Below are 23726 nucleotides of genomic sequence, written 5' to 3'. Positions count from 1 at the left end.
ATCCAGCAGCTTTCCAATTGTTCAAAGAAGTGGAGATATAATCTATAAAATCAAGATGTATTTGGACAAATTTTAAAATATTTGCCTTTAGAAAACAGTGTTAGGACTCAGTGTAAGTGATCACCCCACCAGGTAAGGATTTGTCTCTTTTCCTCCCATGAGATTATTTTTCATTTGGAGATGCATCAGTGTAAATATCAAAACAAAAAAGCCCGTGTGAAGAAGATTGTGGCCTTTACTGTAAAATGAGTTACCATATTCCTTCAGCAATTCCAAGTACTGTTGGATTTATAATTTTTACATTTCCAAATAGCAAGGTTTTTTTTTGTACATTAATTTATGGCCTTTGCAGGCCAAGCGATTTCTCAGAACGTGCAATGTGCTTAGTGGCATCAACAGTGAGTGAGAGTTTGAGATGATGAAGATTAAGGAAGTCTATTACACTTTCTTGTGGGATTCTGAAATTACTTTGAAGTGAAACATTAGCAATGAGCTAAACAAAGCTAAAAAAATACTGTGCTAGGACTGCTGTAATAAAAAGGCTGTCAGCATCTTTATAAGAATCTTGATTGTTTAGAAGACACTAATAAAACAAGCAAATATGGATAATTTACAAATTGCTATTATAGCAGTTACTTTAAAAGTAATGTGAACATGGATGATCTAAAGTAATTGAGTTTAATTTTAGTTTCATTTTACACTCAATGCCAGCATTAGATGTTCTGCAAGATGACATTGCTTTCATTTGTGTCAGGTAGGATTTGACCTGTCTGGATCACGTCTGTAATAAACATGATCTTTTTTCCTTCTAACTACAGAACATTAAAACCTGAGTGAATTATTATAATTGTGTCATGAAAGAGCTTAACAGAGCAAGCAGGAGCCTTAGATGCACCCTCAGGTTATATTGCCTTTGTATAACTGGCTGAGAGTTTGGCCTTTCCGCCTGCCCAGCTGTGGATATAAAAGGATCTGACCTAACTTCTCACATTATTGGAATCCCCTGTCATGCACAACATTTCCTGCCCTATGCAGTGGTTTTGCTCATCATGAAAGTAAACTGCCCTTCCTTTCTAAAGAACAAATGGAGTATTTAAAGCTGTGGCACTGTGAGATGCTGCTGTTCAGCATTTACCCTGCGTTCCCAGGATGTCCAACCCAGCCTCTCTTTCATGTATCATTCTGGCTTCTTTTTTGTTGTTATTGCCCTTTTCGCCTCCTGGACATGGATATCTAAATTGGTTTTTCAGAAATCAGTCTCCTGCATTGTAATGGTGTATTATAAGATAATGATTGTTTTCTTTCAACTTTTTATAATATTTAATTAAGGATTCAAAAGGATCTTTTCCTTTGTGTTGATTCTTGCTTATAGGGGAAAAAGAAGTCCCTCAGGAGAACCACTAAATTATTTCTTAGTAAGGCAGGCTTGTGAGGCTTTGTTTCCACCAGATTAGCTGAAATACATGCTGTCTGTTCACTTAAGTCACAAAGGCCCTGATTTTATGAAATGAACTGTTAAGTTCAATGGAATGGCTTCTGCCCAGCATTAGGCAATTTTGCAGTAATTCATACCAGTAGAGTCTGAAACTGGTAGACATGGCAGATTCTAGAGTCATCTAATTTTTCTGCATTCCACTGACATGAACCCAGAATCTTGAAAAATGCCGAACTTCTCGTCTTACAGGTATTTCCCAAGGTTTTCATAGTAGACCACCATACCCACTATCTGTTCTGTAAGTCCAGGAAAAAAGTACTTATCTAGTTCACACAGAAACATGTTATTTGCTGAGCCAAATTTTTAGATATCTTAACATAAATGTATATATTCCTCTGGTGATCTTACGTTTTCACAGTAGCACAAATTGCATGGATAAGGTGACAGTTTATAGTAAACTGGTGATATTAATATTACATCTAATGTAACTTTCTGAAACTAGAAATGTTGATTAAATATGCTCTGTTTGCTCTTCCTTGATTAAACTTTTGCCTAGTAAATGTATTGGTCTTATTTTCTTTGCGGTAATGCTCTTCCACTTAGCGCAGATTGAAAAGGTTGAGGGTCTGTCCCCCGAGATGGAAATTCCTGAAACTTTCCATGTACCCAAGTATGGTTTGTATTCCAAAGGATGATGGAGTATGATCTACTTCTGGGTGCATGAAATCTGATTAAAGTTGTATTTTCATGTATTTATTCTGAATGCTGCTTGTGAAAGGTGAAAGCATTGAAATTAAGGTCTTGCCTTTATAGAGCATGGGTGGCAAGGATTTACATTTCTTAAGACTTTGATGTTACCTCAGATCTGACCACGGAAACAACCTGACTCCTGAAGGGAGAGAGAGAGCTGATATTGTGGCTTTTTTCAGTGTCTGATGAATCTTTGATTAACGCTTCACTCTTATTTATAATCATCATACAGCTGTTATGAAATAGAATCTGTTAAATCAATTTTCAGAGGAAAGCTATGAAACAAAGCCACAGAGGTATCCTACGACGGTGGGAAGTCTTTGAAGAGAGGCTTCTCGAGTCTTAGGCTGACATGTAAACTGCTGGCTCTTCCTTTCTGAAGCAGAAGTGGTTTGAGTTGATTTTGTTATCTGGTTTAGATATTTTGGAAAAAGTAAATCCTAAATAGTCATGTTGAATTTTTTTACAGAGGAAAAAAAATCCCTACAGGAAACACTGATGAGCTTTGCAATAAATACTGCTTTTATAAATGACTCAACCTATGTTTCATTATAGTCAAGTCCTATGAGAAGTAAACAGGGTAATGTTCAACTAGTGCATTATTTAGAGATTTTTGGAGTACGTTTTGAAAGCCTCATACAGAGCTCTGCCCACAGGATTCCCATTAAACACAATGGGAGCCGCGTGGCTAAAATCCTGCAGAGCTGTTTGAAAATGTATGCCGTGCTGTGCTGAAGACAGATGATTAAAGAATGAGTGCTTGAACAGGGAGGAAGGAGTGATGTTGTGATTCTCTGTTTAGGGCTGTAGTTAAACTGAAAATCCTTCTCTAAACCCTACTTAAATGATCTCCTGTTGGAAGTCGTAGCTAATAGCTCTCCTGTGTCTGCAAAAGAAATACCAATAGGGTACAAATGGTTAAACATTTGCACCTCAGAGATATCTAGATGTCCTTTCCCTTCTCTTCCCTTTATGTTTACCTTTTCTGTTGTTGTCCCACTTTATTCTTTTTCTTACATCTTGCTTAAATACTCATGTCCTTTTTTCTTCTCCTCGGAGTTCTCTTGCATCTTTTATGCTATGTATTCTCTTATTTTGGTCCTCATGTCTTGCACTGTTCTCTTCCTCTCCATTCTCTCCTTTAGATGCTTTCTCAGTGTTATTTTTCTGTACTTTTCTTCCTTGTTTACATGTATTTCCTTCTTCTCTCTTCTCCTAATCCAACCCTTTGTTTGCCCTACGTTGTGGCCAAAGTAATGAGATATGCCTTTCCGGACCCTTTTACTCTCCCCACCTATTCCTTTTGTTTTCCGTATTGATAACTGGCCATCCCTCTAAAATGTCTTTTCCTCTTCTCACTGGATTTCTGACATCATAAAACTTGCTCCTGAAGCTGGGAGGTGAAAAAAATTTCAGATGCTGCCTCTGGTATAGAGGCAACTTTCTGCATGACTTCAGGAACGTGAAAATGGGAGCATTTGGGGCGGTTTCTTTATATTTTATTGCAAGTCCTACATACAGAAATATTCCCCTGCATTTATTCAGTTCATCTCCAGGATAATCCAATTTAAAGGGATGAGCTTCAATAGTGACAAATCCCCTCCCCTCCCCTTTTAATGCAGTTGTTACATTTTTCTTCTTACATCTCATTCTCACCTTGATATTATTCTTTCCCTCTTCTTTTTCTTTTATCTTTTGCTTTTGATAGGCTTGTACACATATAGAAAGGGAGAACATTAAAAGTTATTAATGATAAAATATATCTGGGTCCTTCTTGATTTTTTGGGACAAGTTCATAATTAATTTGATTCAGCTCTTCTTGTTTGTTGGCGTCAAAGCTGATGATGCTGTATATGACACTATTGTAGCATTTATTCTGTGTGCAATGTCCTGTATTTTTACTGCCTCATAATCAAATGCTTGGTTGTAGAAGAGCTGTCAATATAATTTTAGAGAGACTACCACTACCTAATGACACAGGTAATTAAGCCCTTGGAGACCATAATTCTAACCATATATTACTTGTTCAGGCCATTGCTGCTGGAATTTGGAAGTCTGCAACCACTAATCTTTCATTCTTACATCTCTGACATGACCTGTTTTTGTGGGTGTTTCCCAACCACCTGAAAATTAGGCTGCAAGAGTAATTACTTGTGCATCTGAGGTTTCTTTGGTATTACCTTTGGTATAATCTGTCTTTGTGTTTGCTGCATCTGTCCTGCAGAAGGAAAAACTCCTTTTGAGCTGGTCACTATTAGAATAGGAAACTGGGTTGTTCCAGGGCAATGCTGCAGGAAACCCACCTGGAAGAAGGCATTCTTTATGCTCAGACATTCACTATCCTGACAGTCATTTCCAATCTCTGTTGAGGCAAAACAAATGGAGATATTTTATTTATATTTTTTTTTCATTCCATAAGTTTGTAATTTTGGGTGTAATGTGGAGAGTTTGTTGTGTGAGAAGGTCACACGAAAAGGACATCAGGGCGTTACCTGCTCATGAAGACACTTGATCATAGCTGATCAACTAAGACCTGTCTCATACCCTCTGCTTTGTGAATGTTTATTTGAAGATCCAAAGTAAGCTCTCTGCTGAGGAGAGAAAAGGAAAGACAATTTTTAGGTATATGTACTCATTATCCCCCTTAGGAATTAAAATATTATCATATTTTTTGTAGCACAGACATCACTTGGAATATTCCTACACATTTAGACCCACTCTTTGCTCTTCTTACATTTAGAGGCTTTCAGGAAGTCACAGCTGAATTGAAAATCTCATTTTTTTTTTCCTTTTCTTACTGCAGTCTTTTTGAGCTGAAATTTGGAAAGGCTGAAGTCCAAAAATTCAAAAGAAATTATATTTATTAAGACTCCCTGTTGTCTTTAAAAGTATTTTTAGTCAAATCTTATAGTTGGGAACCAGAGGACTTTTTCTTGGTGTTCCTTGTGAACATCTGAGGTGAATCATTTTAGGGGGATCCAAGTTCAAAGTGGGAAGGTTTCATCTCATACTTGGGTCCTGTGTAGTTACATGTGCAGGTGTTTGGCCTTTGCAGTTGGCTGTACAATGTCAAGAAGGGGTTGGAACTGTCATATGAATTTGACTTTTGATGTAAGATTTAGTTTATTGAACCAAACCAGGAATGATTTCTTGAATGTTTGTTTATTTAGAGTAACTCCATTGGTAATTAGTTTTTTTAAGTCATTAAATTCACAAATAACATTTTAAGTGAAAAAGAATCCAAGAATTTGGTAAAACTTTACAGTCTTTGCCTCTGAAGTCATCAGAGCATTTTGTTTGGTGTTCAATAAGATGGAACTTTCTGGGCAACCTTAAGGGTATGCATACTTAGTAGCCACTTAGTCAAAAGAATTATATCTCTCTGTGCAGCAATAATATGCAAGCCCACTAGCCACTTAATCAGAAGAATTATATATTTTAAGTGTTTTGCATATAAGTGTTTGACTGGAAAGTCAGAGAGGCTGAAACCAAGTAATGATAATTTCTGCAGAAGGAAAAAAATAACTCCTGTCATTAGCTTTCTTACAGCTACTGTTTGTACTCTGACAGCAAAGGTGGGTGTCACCACAGCATTTTTCAGTCAGTGCCTGAAAGGTTCATGATGGGCTGTGTAGCATGAAAATGCAACAGCTTGTTTGCATTGTGCAGGGTTCTGCAAATGCTCCTTGATGATAGACCTCATTTTCATCTCACATTTCTCTTGGATCTACTTCAACCCCACAAAAGCTGCCTCCCTCCACTGAGCATCTTCCCTATTCATGGGAAACATGCAGAAATTTATGTAGCTATGTCAAGGTGGTCTTGGTACCATCTTGAAACTGTGACTCAGAATTGAAAAAGAGCTTTTTAGTTTTGAGCAGCTTTTCATTCCTGTAAGTAACTTAAAGCAGTAGTGGTCTGTCTATATCAGAGCGCTTATATCCAAAATTAAATATGTGTATTTGGAGGACCTGATAGATATATCTATCTAGCTATACATTTGCAAATATGGGAATACAAATATTTGTTTAAAATGTAGAAAATAAGAAAGAAGTAAGAACTCACTATTGTTTGAAATTGGAAATATTAGTAGTCTGTTTATATAGTTGTCTGTAATTTTTTCTGAAGCTTTTCGTTGTGACTATTTCTGGTGCCTCCAGCATGAATATATGAGCATATGTTTAAACTGACATGAGAAATAACTTTCTGTATGTGTCCAGTTCCATCCACTTATAGTTAATGAAAATATCTCCTGTCCTGAGGTCCCAAATATATCATTGAGGAATTGTAGGAGGGACAGCCTTTTCAGCTGAAAAATCTGTTCAATTGTCTATGAGAAGCTTTTCTGTGAGGCTTAGTCTTGGACTGTTTTTTGTTTAATCCTCCATGCCTGTAACTTACAAAATTCATATACAGGGCTGGTGATGGAAGACACCCATACAGTCCATATGGCATTTGTCTATCTGTCAACACAGAAATAAACATTACCACTGGTTTCTGCTGCAGCTCAGAAGCTTTTTGCTGTAGATAGAAGTTTGATGAGTGAAATCCGTATGACTGAGACAATGGAAACACTTCCAACATTTCCTGGCTCAGATGGTAGTTAGAGCAGTTTCAGAGAAATGTCAGGCCTGCCATTGCATGATAACAGAATTTAGACTTGTGTGGGAGCAGTGATATGCCAGTGCTGAGGTCTTTCAAAATCCTACACTACTTGTCTAAGGCTCAAGGATATTTTAAGGATACCTTGATAATTTCCACTGGGTTCAATGGTCAGTTGTTCTATGAGTAAAAGTTGTGCTTAGTCTTCCAATTCTATGTAATTTTAAGTAGTGGTATGGTCTAGGGGACTGATTAGGTTGTCCATCAAAAGAAGGATCCTCCTCGACTCATGTGATTGGAGCTTGAGACTTGTTTAATTTCAGCATTTCCATGTGATAGTTGCTCTAATCACCCTCAAGATACTTATGATGCTTGGAGTATGGTTTTGGAAGGAGTGTTTTGGATGAGTATGTGAAAAGAGTATGGCTTGTGCAGTTTGGGTTTCCCGCTAGCAAATGCCACAAAGTTGAACTGGCTGTCCCAAACCTGTGGTGAAGAAACAGTGGTAATGGTGCTGCAGGAGGAGGATTTGTCTTGATATTTCTGGATTGATAAGCACCTCTACTGATGAACAGAAGGAATAAACATAAATTATACATTATATGTGTGTCTTTCTGTTGCTATTATAAAAGATGTTATTACTTTATTTTCTAACTGAAGTATTAAGGATGGATATTGTGCATTCTGCAGGCTTTGCCCAGCACCTTGCTATAAGGGATATACCAATGCTATATCCTAAGCAGAACTGAAAACCCCTTGGGCTTGAAAACCCCTTGGGCTTGAAAGCCCCAGCATTTCCCATCTGTCAGTTCTCTTAAGTTTATCACATATCTGTTTTCACTTCTCTCTTTTTTTAATCCATTTCCAGTTCTTTGGAGAAGCTTGTGTCTGTCTCCTGGCCACCTGCCCTCGAAGCCATGGGCAAATAGCCTGCTGCAGGGTCTTTGCAGGAAGTGCACTGTGAACACCAGGCTGGGACACAGCCCTGGGAAGGAGGGACCACAGTGGCTTGCAGAGGGTGTCAAGGCTGTCGATGTGGTTGGCAGGTCACTGCACAGTCTGGAGATGAGCCTGCAGAGCAGGGGAGAGCTCAGTGAGGAGAGCAGGCAGCTCTGTCTATTGCTAATGGAAATCCCTGGGGCCAGAGAGGAGTAAGCAGAGTCTGCAGTTCAGATGGCCACTAATTTAATTGAAGCCAGATAGAAGGAAAGACACTCCTATAAAGATGCAATAAACAGGAACTGCTGTTGATGAGCTTTTTTTTGTTTCTGTTTTATCTTGTAAATCCACTTTGATAATTTCCCTGTTTAAAAAGATGTGGTTCCTTTTCTAAAATATGGATTTTTTAAATTTGTTCAGGAACAGGGGATGTGTGTTGGTTTACTTTGAAGCCTTTCGGTAGTTTGAGGAACTCACTATAAGTAGAAAGTCTAATCTGATCCGTTGCAGAGCTTCAAATGGAGTGGGGGGGGAGATGCAGCTAACCCCAAACCTGAAACTTAAAACTATGAATGAGTAAGAAAAAAGATTTATCTGGGAGCTGAGTTAGAGAGAAGGTTTTTTTTTTTTATTGGAAGTTTTTTTTTTTTTTTGTTGGAAGTGTTTTTTTTTAATGAGTTTGGAGAGAGAGATAGGAGGCTTGGACAGAGGCACATAGTTCTTCCACCAAGACCAGAGAGATTGCAGCCTCCAAAGAGACAGCTGAAGTCCAGCTGGTGAAAATAGGGGCTGGTTCACAGGTGAACCAAGAGCTGAAAGAGCTGAGAAACTACATGGGAACCTGCTCCTTCATTTGTGATCAGGTGGTAGGGAGGGCTGAGGCAGCTCAAGGAGCTGAAATGCAGACCATGTCCTAGGAAGTCTATAACTAAAAATAGAAGTCAGGAGACTTAAACTGGAGACTGCCAGGAGAGAGGCAGGAAGCTTCACTCTCTCACAGGTAAGACCTGGAAGAAAATACCCACCTGAGGATTTTAACTACACTGTAGTAAGTTAAGCTGAAGATAGAGAAAGATCTGTTATTGATATTTTTCTCTAAGACTTTAAAAAAAGTCCTGCACCTGGTGCATGGCATAATAAGAAGAAAAAAGGTGATATATAAACCTCATCTGCTGCAGTAAGATTCTGTAGAAACCTTTGGACACATATCTGTAAGACTAGGTCAGTATCAAGCTGAAGAAATTCTTGTGACATACATTCAAAATAACCAACCAAGTACTGTCACATCAGCTTGAGGGTGATGACAAGGGAAGGTGATAGCACCTAGCAAAAGGTAGCTGTCAACCTGTGGAAATCTTGAAGAAAGTAGGTCAAGGGAAAAGAGGTTGAAGCTGTCATGCACCTTCTAGTGCTGGAACAACTACGTGCTGCCTTGGAGGGTGAACTGCAAAAAGGGCTGTGTGGGACATGGCTGAACAGAGCACAGGCTATAGAGAGCATTTATTTATAACAGAACTGGGAAAGGCACAAAATGAGCAGGTTTTCTGACCATGTCATTACTGTGGGATGGCACAAAGGATTTGCCTGTTTTACGAAAGTGATGGTCCTGAGAGAACTGAGAGGAAATTCAGGACCTTAATTGCCCAGCAATGATGCATCAACCCCATCAGAGTCTGCCCAGCCTGGACTGGCTGAAACTGTGCTCTGGCACTTGTTGTGAATTGCATCAGCAGGGCCAGGCTGGAGATGGAGGCAGCAGAGCTGTCACAAAAATGACAAGAAGCATTAAAAGCAAGTCTACAGCAAAAATACAGAGGAAGTTTCCTTCTACCATCTTGGACACATGAGCATCTGTGCACTGTGAACTGCTTCCTGGGAATGATGTTTCCTCCTTTTCATAGGTTCCTCTTGCCCCCTTGAATAGAAACACACTCAGAAACAAACCCAAAATAAATAACTGTCCATAGCAATTGGACTGCTTTCCTGGTATTCTCTCAACAGCAGAGGGCAAATTACATATTTTATGTGTAGGAATGACTGATTTTTTTTTCACGAGGAACAGTAGTAAGAACCTGAACATCATAAATTCAAGTCCTCAGCTCTTGACCCTGATGTGTAATTAATTTCATAAATTACTCAATTCTGGCTTAAAACTCTTTGGATTTCTCATCCTGTTGCTGTACATAGCAAACTGATTCAGAGTCTCACTTTCACAGTTATTAAGAACATCCTAATTCCAGTCTAAATGTATTTCTAACCACTGTATTTCCAACTCTTTTTGTCAATCATTGGCCTTAGGCTGATGTAGTTTTCTTCACATTTTTCTCACTGGTTCTTATATATAAATTATACATGGTCTTTTAAGTCCTTGGTCTCTTAAGTTTAGCAGGAAAAGTTTAGTCTCTTCTCGTGGCACAGACTGTCATTTCTTTTAAGCAGCTTCAGAGCATTCCCTTCATGGAGTCAGCTCTGCATGAACCGCTCCTAAGCACTGATGATTGTAATTGCAGATAATCTTCCAAATGGAGGCTTGACAGTGCTTTCCACAGTAGCATTTAATATTTTATGTTCCTTAAACTCTTCTATTTCATGAACAGATTCTGTTTTCTGAATGCCTCATTTCTTTTCTTTTTGTGCTTTGAGAAATTTATCCTTAGGTTAGCCATGGTGGAGGAGTGTTTCTCTACTATAAACTGATATTTTGCCATGACACTTAAGCTTGTATCAAACATGGGTTTCATTTACTTTTCCCCTAGAAACTCCCCCTAATTTTTTTTTAAATAAAAGTTGAAAGGAACACTTCAGTTTAAAGGAAACATCAATATTCTATTCAAATAATAGATGTAACAGAAAATTTAGTGATACTGAGATGCTTCACATGAAAAGACAGTAGATAAAATACTAAAGAAAGGGGAAAATAACTGTTGTTAAATAGTGCTTGAAGAATGTAGACTCGGAAGTGATGAACTTTAGAAACTGGTTTTGCAGATTTTAACAGCTTGATAGTTACATAAGATACAGAGAATCCTTGACAAAGCAGTGTTTTTAGTATAGTCCAGCTAATAGGCAGAATGCACGTGTGGGGATAACTACCCTAGATGTAATTGGAAAGTGCTTGATGTTGGAGTGGGTCCAGCTGGGATATTAGAATCACAACCAAGAGGAGATAACCTTTTGTGATTACCAGAAGGGGGGAAAAATATAGGTTGATGCGTAAAAATAGCCCTTCATAAAGCTCATAATTTTTCTGTTTCAATTCCAAAATTTGCTGTCCTTTGGAGGCCATGTTCATGGAGCAAAACATGGGATCTCAAGCTAAATTTATAGAGGCTCAGCTATTTTTACATTCTTTAAATAGAGTTTATACTAAATCAGCCCGGCATGTACTGTCACTGTGGAGAGTATTTTAGATCATAATATAACAATCACTTTTCAATTAAGGTGCCATGCTTCAAAGATTCTCATTCATAAGAAACAAGTCTTGATTATCCTCCTGTTTGGTTAGACAGTCCTTCCTAAAAATGCTAGTGAAGAAGCAGCAGCTTACAAACTGCAAGAGCACTGGCCATCAGAGCTTTGCAGTAAATTTGACTGTAAACATATTTCACTTCCCACTTTCTTTGGCAGAAACTAGTTTTCTCTAACCTTTTTCAGATATTCCATGGATACCTAAAGCTTGTAAGATCCTCCCACTGGTGGTTCCATAATGACATGACCACACAGACACTGTCTCTTGTTGTGCCTGTGGTTCAACTTCATAGCTGTCAACTCCTACAAACTTTTATAATAGCTGCAAACAACAAAACAACAGAAGTCTCAAATGTGTTTAACTGAGCTCTTCGTCATGTTGCAAAGACTATTCTATTGCTTAAAAATTTGAGTGCTGATGGGAGGTGTTTCTATTTGCCCCAAGAAACCTAGTGCTTACCAGACTCTGTAAGACTGTTCAACAAGACAGGCCTGTGGTCAAAAAAAGATAATCTGAGTTTAACTGAAGATTAAAGAGCCTATTGAATATAAGAATTCTTCACAATTTTCCTGAGCTGGTTTAAGTGATCATAGTAATATGCAGCTAGACTTTATTTTCACTGATATATTAGGTATAAATTGAAAACCTGTGATTTAGTGCTAGTTGAATCTATTCTTTTTCCCATTTTTGCTTGTTTATTAATTTGGAAGAACATTGTGAAGGACTAGAGTTGGAACTGCATATGCATAGATAAACAGAATTAAGAATCCTATTACAACATTAATTTAAAAATGAAATGATGTGCATGTTAAGAAATTAAGTCTTTCAGTGAGGACTGCACAGGAATTTATGTTACAAAAACCAAAAGGATTAGTTCTTTCATGTAAAAGGTATCTGATTAAGGTCAGCCTATGAGCAGAAATGGTTCCAATCTGCAACTGAAAAACTGCACCACTGTCTGCACTAGAGATTAGAGCTGGCTTGTTTTTATGCACATTTGGTCAACAGATGGTCCAACTATTCTGTGGGCATTCTGGCAATGTGGAAGTCTGCACATCAATGACAAAAAAACATCATACAAATAAGTAGAATGTCAGTGTTCATCTGAGTAGAATGAACACCCAGTGCTGGCTTCTTGAAAAGTAGCATAGTGGGCTGACTTGAAAGGAGAAAACCTGGAATAACATCATACTCTTCCTAAATTAGCCAGTGTCAATTCATTCTGAGAAGACTGAAAGAACAGAAAGACTATAAGGATCCTATAAAAGATAGTGTTATTGGCCTTTGGCCAGAGCAGTTAGCTAATATTTGCTGTCTTGCTGGATTGTTACCTTAGAAATAAACAAATAAAAAAAAAGATACACAGTGAATACTTCTTCTGCTCAATTGCATTTGGAAAGAATACTACTCAAAAGTCATGTTTCCCTAAACACAGTAGACATAAACGACAGCAGGCAGTTTCTGGTCTGACATGCCTAGGAATACTGGCTCTTTTTTCAAGGTCACTGTTTTAATATACAGGGTATCTGGCAATATGACTTAAGGTATTCCTTTCTCTCTTCTGCTTTCACATCACCCATATGCCTGTGCCACAGCAGTTTTCCCTTCTTCAGCCCCTATTCCAGCTGGGCTGTTTTTCCAACTATGTCAAGGGACTGAGAGTGCTTAAAAGGAAAAGAGCAGAAAATATGAAAGGAAGGGTGAGGAAAACTGTTGCATCTGCACAGCTGAAGAAGAAGCTCTACAGGGCTGAAAACCTGTGTAGGACATGGGAAGTGGGAAGATGCATGAGGACCTTTGGCTGGAATTGGCACTCAGAATTTTATGTTGGGAAACACAGCATCTTTGTTCTTGTGCCCATCACTGTTTTGGCTTTTCATACTTTTCCTCCTCTTACTCATACTCACAGAGCTGAAACCAACTATAGTTCCAGGTCCCTTATTTGTGGTCAGCCTCAGTGACATCTCCTAGCCCAGGGGATTTAATTTCTCATCAACCTTGAATGGGACCAGCGTTTTATAGGTGGCTTCCATTATTCCCAGCAGTCCTATTGCGAGAAGGAGCAGAACTCTTTATTATGAGCAGCCTCTGTTCAGCAGGGTTAGTGTTATTATCAGTCCTACCATGCTTGATGAATATGTGTAGATCAAAGACAACTTTTGATGTTGTCTATTAACACCTTCTAAAATGGAAGTGCAAGCCTTCCTCCTTTCGCTGATGGAGTTGAGGTTGATTAGGTTTTCATGAGATGGTGGTACCAGATTGTAGCCTGCACTTGCTTTTTACATCCCTTTGAAAGAGCAGAGAAGGGTGAATGTGTTCAGCATCTGTGCCCCCATAAACCAATGTACTGGCACACTCTGCTGCACCTATAACACAGCAAGTAAATACCAGTAATGTAATAGACAGTCTGTCTGAATTGCACCAACCTGACTATTGGCTCGTAATACAGCAGGTTGTGGGTTTTTTTAATCTTGACTTATTGTTCCTAAATGACAGTAATTTTATCATGGTGTTTGGTTGCACTGTTGACAAGGTGATGTCTTTTGCCCACATTTGGTTTTAGTGTTTGTAACTGAGCTCCTATAGGATTTTAACAAAACAACTAATTACTGTGCATATTCAAAAGATAAAAGAGTGCCCTTAATGTGTTATTCATAACGTGGAGCATGAGAACATTACAAGGCTAGGATGGTCTTTAAATATTAATTTCATGGTAGCCATGGATGCATTAGGCTCTTGTAAAGAACAAAAACACTGAATGCAACTCGTGAATTTTTTCCATACAGTTGACTTTTATAAATATTTTTCTTTTCTAGAATGGAGGAGACAGTGAGAAATTTGCTACAGAGCCAAGGATCCACAGGCCAAAATGGAGAAGGAACTGTCAATATCATGAAGGTATATCAGGTATTAATAACTTATTACCTGTTTTCTTGTGATAAAAAACTTCTTTAAAACAGAAATCGCACTGCTGAGATAAATGTCTGGCATTGTTTCCTCTATTTGTTTATTAGTTATGAATACTTGTAAGTGGTAGTTGGTACTACATACATTTTCCCAGGTATTCTCTCACCAGAGTTTCATGTTTTTCACTTTTATTGTCATTGTGTTATCTGCAGTTGTTGCTTATCATAGTTCACAGGGGACAGAGAAACTACTTTTGAAGACTTTATTAAACCACTTAATATTTTAAGTCATATGTTCCAGCATCTCTAGTAAAGAGATGTTTTTGATAACTTGACCTTCAGATTGTGATGGATAAATTTATCCACTCATGTTCTTATTGCGTGTGAGGCTTCCATATCGAGCTCCGTGGTTTCTTATCACTGCTTGTGGCAGGTGTGTTTTATCACCCTCACTTGAGGTAAAGGGTGATTTTATTGAGAGTGCCTCAGGAAAGAATTTAGGAGAGAAAGATTTTAGATGTTTTTCAAAGGGAACCAGCTCTGTTTATAAGACAGGAGAGTTTTACATTTCCCTAATGTACTGTTGTATTCTGGAAGCAGTGAGCCTGAGATGGTGGAAGACCTTTTTGAAAGTCTGGAAACAGGAGTGAGATACATTCCAGTTAATCAAATATTTGGCACATGAATTCTTTAAAAAAAAAACACTTAATGAAGTCAGTCCCATGCCTTATGTTTTTAAGTAGAATAAGCATTCTTATAAAGCATAAAATACGAGAATAATATATTAAAGTCTATACTAGGTAGTGATACTTCAGAAAAAACACTTTTCAAAAATTCTGGTTATATTAGTCCATTCTTGCAGCTGATGGATCTAAAGTAAAGCAATATAGCTAAACAAAAATGTATATTAAAGAGTATTTATCACTGTAATTAAATTTTCATTTTAAGCTTGGATTGAAGAGAAAGGAATCTTTTAGATTAACCTTCTAAAATAATCAAATTTTCTTGTTAAAATGATAGCCTGTAAAATTTAATTTCAGGACAAATTAAACTTTTTGTTAAAGTTATAATAGAACATCGTGCTCTTAGAAACTGATGCCAAAGGCATCTATATTTTATCTATATCTATCCTTTTGGAATGCAAAAATGAAACTCAGTTCCCTTTTCTTAGTTCAGAGTTGAAATCCATACGTCCTTCTCTGAATTGGGCTTGATGTCAGTCTCTGCTTGAGGTGGATTACTTGTCTGTCTGTTCATAACAGACATCTGGAATGATTTTTTATCTGCTTTTCTGTGTGTTGTCTTACTGTGGAAACCACAGTGAGGTGGTACCACAATTAGGTTTAGCTTCTTTGGGTTTTGTCTTTGCACTCTCAAGAAGCAAAGAAGTACTCCAGTTTCCTTTCATCAGACTGAGGGTTTGGGGGTTCTTTCTTTTGTGCACTAAACTGGAAAAAAAAGTAGCTATGTGGTTTTTGAAATTTGAAATTTTGTGTGCTGCTTTCCTAGAGGGGAGATAAACTAGCCATTCCAATTTCAGTGCTTGTATATTTCTTTGTAGTTTTTTCCCTATATTTTATTTGTCTCTTGATTTTTGGGGAAAAAAAAAAAAAAGGTTATGGTCCTGTCTTTTTCTGCTTTGGGGCCACACTAACATAGAGATTTGTTGTCTCCACCCAGCCAGGAGAGTGGGCACCATGGTGTGTTTTGTGTAATATCTCTTGGGTTATTTCTTGACCACCAACAGAACAAGGCAGTTCTGCCCAGTTAATGATAGCAAGAACAGTTCTTTGCTTTCCTTCAGCTCTAACAAACAGCCCCCTCCACGTAGCAAACTGGCCCCTTTTTTTCCTTCTTTCTGCAAACGAGGTTTTGTTCGAATCTGCTGGGTGGTAGTCAGGTCAGATTCCCCAAACTGGAGCCTTTCTTTCTTATAGAGTGAAGCTGCCTCTGTCCCAGGACATTAGAACACCTGTTACTCTGGGATTATTTTAATTCTACACATTGCATGTTCTCTTCTTGTTCCTCAGAACATTTTCACTCATTTTACTCAGCTTGTTTTTTAACTATTTTTATTTCTTCCATATTCTTCCATTTTATTTCTTCCAGTATGCAATCTTCTTTGCTTATGAATTTCCTTTCCTAATCCATGACTCAGAAGCAATGGGTTTCCCTTTCCTGGAGGAATAGGTAGGCTACTGCATCATACACCAGTCCGTGACTGGTAAAACAGATCCAAAATGCAGAACGTTGTCTCTTTGACTCATTCATCCTCAGATCACTTTTGCTCACTTTTATGACAAACTTCTGAACAAATAGCTTGTTTTCGGGGAATTTCGAGGAATGGCTCTGTCCACCTGCAAAGCAGTGCATTCCTGCCCTCATATGGCTCCCTGCTATGTAGGTCAGGGTTGGGTTCACTCGGTGTGTGCTCATTATCCAGTCACACATAAAAACTGTGATGTAGTCAGCAACCGTGTGTAACAGTAAAAGCCCGCATCTGAAAGACTCTTCAGAGAGTTGGCAAAGAATCTCTGGTCTGAAATGTTTACCAAGAATTTTAGCATTGAAAAACATGTTAAAAAAGCATTATGAGAATCATTAATATGTTATTGAAACCAGCTGTGTGCCGGTCCTGGAAAAAAATATTGTGTAAATAGATGATGAATTTTATTGTAGATACCGTGTCCAGATTTGGCAAGGTACATCAATATTGCAATACAAGCACTTTATTTGTATCTTTCCAAATGTATTCAGAGAGGTTTTTGATATATTTGCAAGGGTAATTCACAACTGGGAATAGAACATGAATGTTTCTTAAAAGCACTGATGTTTCCAAGTTTTTGGGAACATGATAACCATATTGTCAACATGTATTTGTAAATGAAGTATAGATGTGAGCTAACATGAGGAAAAAAATTATGATCTGAATTCCAAGTGTTATATATATATCTTCATATACATACACAAAACTTATTGAATGTAGAAATACTAACACTGTTTTGAAAGCCATCCTCTACAATCAGTTACCTTACAGAACATATTCTACATCTCAGCTGTTCTCTGTGATACGATCAAAACTATATGATCACTCAATGCAGTAGATAAGGAATTTTACTGCAGATTCACAACCATGTATTTCATAACAAATGGGGACAAATGAGGTGATCTCCAGTGGGACTTATCAACATATGTCCCTTATTCTCTGACAACATGCTAAGTTAATTTTAGTGTGTGAAGCTTGTTCAGGTTAATATCTGAATAGTCGTAAAAGGTAACTCTGTGCAATAAATGCTTTTGATCTATTGGCCATTGTCTACATATTTGATTTTGCAAATCTAATTATTGTTCTGGGATGTATGAAATTGAGTTCTTACTATAATACCAATATGCCTGACTCTAGAATAAATATTCTTGCTAATGAACATTAAGTGTTGCATAGTGATAATGTTAGAATAATAATAATAATAATAAGGTGGAGCCTAGAGCATGCAGTGTTATTGCAACATTTTGTTAGTTCTTGCCATTATTCTTATTAAAGCAAAATATTCTAACCCTTTCCATAGAGGTAGCTGCCCTGTGGGATTTTAATTTGCTGGATTTACAGGTGAGTTTTGTGATTTCTTTAGGGTAAATGAATTTAGAAGCAGAATTTTAAATAAAATTCTCCTTTGTTATCATTTTACGTAATAACTGGGGGAAAATTTATAAAGAATGCTCACATAAATGTAGACAATTCATGTGATTTGAATTGCCATGAACCATATTTCTTGTTTTACAGTGTAGTTGGCTAAAAGACTAGTATGTAAGAGCTATGGTGTTTCCAAGAGACATTGCCCACCTAAAACGAAGGTCATGAAAGGCCAAGCCAATAACTCATGTATTAATGCTATTCTCATTCAAGATACAATACTTTATCCAAAAGAGAGAGTGCTCCCCAGAAATAATTGTGTGCAGTACTCTAACCCCAGGCATTAAAACAAACACCCCACAGACTTTCCTTCCTAAGTTTGTCCTTTTGATTTGGATATCAAAACTAGAGTCTCTTTCCTGTTTGATCACAATACTGCTTATCTAGGTGGAGTTTTATCTGATTACAGATCACCCAAAGACTTTCAAAGGTTTTTTAACTCATTTTGACTTTGTGTCATTGTGCAGTGATCAAAATAGATGAGGCAGAGAATTTGTTCTAAGTTCACAATTTGTTATAATTCTGGAATTGTCAATATGTGCACTGAAGCTCAGGACAGACATGGTGCAGTCACACTGGAGACCTAAAAATCATATATAAGTAATACAGGGACACTTCAGGTGGCATTGTTGGCCAGATCAACCCAATATTTTATCTGCATGCTTTGCAATAGTCAAATATGGAACAGTTGTTGTGACTGTCACTTCTAATTTGCACAGCCGTTGGTGTCAACAGCTCTTTCATGACAAGAAAAACTGTAACTATTGGCAATATAATTTTATCTTAACACAAAATTATACAAGCCTAATGTTCAGGCCGTGGATATGTAACATTTTATAGATAGGGCATGGCCATGAATTGAAAAAAGAGCACTAGTTGAATTCCCTAGCTAAAATTCACACAGGATTTTTAATGCTAACTTGTATTGCGGAAAGTATTTCTGGAATGGAAGTGCCCACAGAAGACTGCATCAACCAGGCCTCCTAAGCTACTCAGGAGTACATTACTAGGCAAACATTAGCAGTTTTGTGTCTCATGAGAAGGAAAGAAGAGTAACCTTCTGCACTCTTGGGAGTTCCACCGGAAATCCTGGGCTGTCAAGGACACAAGCATTTGCTGCCGGACTGCTTTTCCATACAGAGAAATCCAGGGCTACCTCATTAACAACTAATTCCTTATGGCTTTTCATCTCATATATTTCCACCACTACACAAAGATTCTGGTAAATATTTGTTCCCATATTGAGGTTGGATTCTTACCCCCAAAAGAGAATGATGCTGCTCCTCAGATACTGTTCAAAATTACAGTTTTGTTGCAAGGAACATATGTGCCAAGAGCTTTCCCTTTCTGGTTGTTTGTAATACAGTAGCACAGCAATGGAGCTATGTTTAACACAACAAAGTCTCATAACTGAAATGTGCCATTTGTGTGCCTGTTTCTCAGAAAACAAGCTGTTCTTTCCTTCCCAGAATCATATTCTATAGTTATAGAATGATTTGGACTGTAAGGGACATTAAAGAACGCCTTGTTCCAACTCCCTACCCGTGGGCAGAGACACCTTTCACTAAACCAGGTTGCTCAAAGCCCCACCCAACCTGGTCTTGGCTACAGCGCAAAACAAGGTATTAGTAAAATTAAAGAGAAAGCAAAATAAGGATGTCCTGTGTTTACACAAAAGTTACCTATATATTTGCACGGTCTTTGACTATACCCAATCACCCACAGTTTTTGACTGACTCTGTAATTCAGATGATCATCTTTCTTGCCATCAGGGGTTTACTTTGAGAATGCAATGCCAGTCCTTGAAGTTTGCAGAAGCAGAGATGAGGTCCCAGATGTAGATTGCCACATTATACAACTGCTTTAACCCATCACACATCGTTCTAACAAGAGGTGAAGATTGACTGCTTTGATGATACTATTTTATATTATACTGACTGTAATTCTAGATTTAAATTTGCCTCTACTATATAGTATTTCTCTTTTGCTGTATCTGTCTTCTAGTTCTAACTTTTGGAGTGAATCAACAAAAGTCAACCCATGTACATTGCCTGAATCCTATCCATCTGCAACAGGCATAACAGAAATTGTAGAGCCAGTCTTTGGGAAGCAAGGTGATGATGTGGTTCACAGCCTGATCAACACAGGTCATCCTGATGTGTACAGGGACTTCCCATTTATGAACAGCATGTTGTCGGTAGCCCTAATCTTGCCCTTAATGGTGTTCTTCTGATTGCCTTTTTTCTAATTCAGAGGATATATTTGAGAGAAAAGGGTATGGCTCTCATATGACTCTGCTTGGTAGTCCTCAGAGACTGGAGTAACCTCCTGGAATTTATAGCAAACTCCAGTTTTAAGATTATCTGCCTGCTGCTCGGAGAGATGCTGATGTCTTTGTGCATGAAGGCCAAGTGGTGACTCCTTATCTGCATGTGTTCCTCCTGCAGGATAAATCAGGGCTGCCCACAGCAGGACTGTGCTGGCACACAGGCCCAGGGCAGCCCACACTGTGGCTGTATGAGGAGTCCATCCTGTGCTTCCCATGGGACCCAGCGCCACTTCCCGCCCTGCTCGGTTCCTCATTGGAGCATTGAGACCCCCAGGGAGTTGTCATTCTCCCATCTGGCCACTGCTCTCAGAGTTCCCAAGTCTGTAGTGTGCCTCCTGCCTCTTGTCCAAAAGAAGATCTTAAGAAAGTCTTTCCTGTCTGTAGCCTCTCCAGATCCCTGTGAGGATCCAGATGTGCTCTGCTGACACAACATTGCCCATCCTGGGCTGGTATTGAAGAAGTTGGGCAAGAGGGTCTAGCAAATAAATAACCATTTTTGTCTATCAAATCACTTGTGTTTTCTGAGAAAGGATACTGAATAAGAAATAATAGAGGCCATTTAGTGCCATCAGCTGTCTAGTGACAGAAGTGTTTGGACACAAAAGTTGTGAAATTAGTTTGTATTCCTTGTTATTCCGAAGCGGGGTCTTATATGTGGCCTAGTGACCTGCTCTCTCTCTACTTCCACATCTCCCTAAAATATGTTGTTCATTCTGCATTTTGACATTGTTTCATTGGTATTCTCAAACAAGCAGAAAACAATGCTACTTACTGAATTTTAAGAATTTTGAAAAAAATCTAAAACTTTACTTATTTTCTGAGGCCAAAAAGGGAGATTATTCTGTATTCACAACCATCTCATCTTTGAAAATTATTTTAATGGAAGAACACACCTAGTAGTACACCAGTATATTTATTTTGGAATGAATAGGTACTTCTGGTCAGGAAAACTTAATCTGAACTATAATAACATATTTGAAAAGTTGAAGTTTTGATCTGATCTGAAATGATTGTTCCTACATTTTATTTTTGTGTAAAGATGCATTCTGATCTTTTTTCAGAACTTTTTCTGCAAGATTGGGAGACAAGACAACTATTCCCTAGCATTTGCAAAAAAATTACCAGATTATGTAATGTATACCAATTTTTTTCCTTAAGTCAGCTTCTGCAATTGTGCTTGTGGCGAGAACTAGTTAGTTCATACATTGCTCTCATTCCAAAATACTAGGGAAAGAAAATTGGCTTATTTCTAGCAATTTAAATTCCAGAGTAATTCTGTTGCCTTAATTGCTGTTACATAAAATTTACTGCATTTGAATTTTAGAATAGCTTGGCTTATTTGTACTTCAGTCAAAGGTAGATATTTTAATACCATCACTTTAGTCAAATGTAGCTACTTTAATACTTAAAAACCACTTCACAAAAGTTTAAGTGCTAATACAGTTTTCCAGGAAGGAAAGATTATCACTTTAAGTATGGTACTATAATGAACCAATTTATAAGAGAATATCTGCATGAAATATCTGCATGCATATTTGTCTCATGTTACCATATATACACATATGAAGAAGAAATAGCTTAGCTTCTAGAACAGGTTTTTTTTTCTGCCTGATAACTTTATAATCAGTGTAACTGAAGCCTTCCATTTCGAGAAGGAATGTGCCTGAGACCTGGCTTGGCAGAGTCCCCTCCAGAATGGTCAGTCCTTGATTTCACTTCTGACAGGCAAAGTGCTGGAGGTGAGGGTGCTGTTGGTAATGTGAATATCCATTCACAGCATGGGGTCAACAGCAGTACTTGGTCAGTGACCAAGTCGCTTTGACACCCACGCTGGTGACCTGGGGACAAGAAACCCTGGTGTGTTGAGAACACTTAATCGTGAAGTTCACTGTGAAGGTTTTCTGCTTTAATGATCCTTTTTGATCTGAACTGTCTCAAAAGAAATGCATGTTTCTGGTGCGCGGAACAGCCAATAAAAGCATCATCGGGAAATTTATTAATGTTACTGCAGAACTGTTCAAGAGGGATGATAGCTTGGACTAGTGAGGAGTGTTTTGAGTGAAGAGTAATATGTAGTACATCTAGATTGATACGTGAATGGAAGGAGGCACATATCAGAAACATAAAGTACGTACTTTGTTCTCTTATCCATCATATGTATTTAATCTAGGGAACGTTACTGCTCACTCTGCTCACTTTGTAAGTGAAATCCAGAGATGAAAAAGAAGAACTTAATATGTTTTTCCTGACAACGGTAATGTTAAATCATGAACGATTTGGGGTGTTTCTGTAAAATTTTGTGATTTGTTGCATTCCTTTGTTTTCCTTCAGTTTTGGTCAGCTTGTTCTGAACAAAAGCTCTTAGCTGAACAAAAATATATTATTACTACACTTGCTGATGTGTTATCTAAAACAAAGCTATATTTTAGTCTGTCCTTCCATGGGGAGAAAAGAAAGCAAGAGAAAAGAGCTGAATACATAGGTAGAAGTAAGCTGGTAAACCAGAAGTCATATTTGTAGTCTTAGAGATCATTTAGATTGCATATAATTTTAGTTGCCTGTAATTTTTTTTTAATCTAACTTGTTTGTTCTGTTACAATTTGGGTTTTTTCCAGACTTAGGTCATTGTGTTTAATGGGATAAATGAAGAAAATAAAGAAAATTAGCAAATAAAGAAAGTTTTTTTTAAAGTCGTGCATGGAAAAAATATATTCAGGTCACAGTAATATCAGTGGCTACTCCTGTACTGAGCATCTTGCAGGACACACTTGGTTAATTCCTCGGTCTCACTTTACATTGCTCTGGCTTAACATACATGTCTTTTATATATCTCAGGTTTCACTAAATGAAATAGGTTATAAAATATGTCAGAAGATACTGCCAATTTTCAAAGGGCATATTAAGAAAGGTAAAGGTGATGGTGGGGGAGAAAGGGGAGCAAGGGACCCCTGGAAAACAGCTTTAACCTTGTTGGAATGTCAAGTCAGTAGTCGTTGGAGCAATTGAGGTATTTTTTTCAGCTTGTGCAGTCAGACTGAGCTACTTGTACATAGCTTGAGGCTATTTTTTTTAATGACAGTACAAAGAAACCCTCATCTAGAGTTTTTATCTTCATCAACAGTCATTTCATAGGGCTCATTCTCAGTGAATAGTGGTGAACACTAGGAGGTCTGCAGTGGAAAGAACACTGAAAAGGCATCATCTAAGAATACATCAAGACTATAGAATGGCCTTGCAAGGAAAAGCATTCACAATTTATAATAACATTGTTTTGGTTTAACCCCGGATGGCAACCAAGCCTCACACCCTCCTCCATCAGGGTGAGAAGAGAATCAAAAGGGTAGAAGTGAGAAAACTCATAGGTTGACATAAGAACATTTTAGTAACTGACTTATTATAACAACAACAGCAAAGAGTTGTAATGCAAAGGAAAATAACAAAGATAGAAACAAAATAAGTGATCCAAGTTACTGACTGCCAGCTGACCAATGCCCAGCCAGTCCCCGAGCAGTGGACCCAAGCCAACCTTCCCCCTAGGATATTGCTGAGCTTGATGCCATATGGTCTGGGACATCCCTTGGGTCAATTGGGGTCAGCTGTCC

At 37.9% G+C, this 23726-nt stretch overlaps 1 protein-coding gene across 9 annotated transcripts in view; it reads left to right on the top strand.

The window, feature by feature from the left end:
* The window catches only part of NCKAP5 (NCK associated protein 5), a 395107-nt gene that overhangs the window by 244057 nt on the left and 127324 nt on the right, over positions 1-23726 (top strand). For 8 of the 9 annotated variants that reach the window (XM_064661544.1, XM_064661543.1, XM_064661545.1 and 5 more), the window contains one exon: positions 14015-14105. In XM_064661544.1, the coding sequence (XP_064517614.1) occupies positions 14015-14105 (91 nt within the window). The remainder of the gene's footprint in view (positions 1-14014; positions 14106-23726) is intronic. The other variant, XM_064661547.1, reaches the window with a different exon arrangement.

This window comes from Pseudopipra pipra, chromosome 7 (genome assembly GCF_036250125.1).
Source record: "Pseudopipra pipra isolate bDixPip1 chromosome 7, bDixPip1.hap1, whole genome shotgun sequence".
Taxonomy (NCBI): domain Eukaryota; kingdom Metazoa; phylum Chordata; class Aves; order Passeriformes; family Pipridae; genus Pseudopipra; species Pseudopipra pipra.
This window is presented reverse-complemented; position numbering and strand designations above follow the sequence as displayed.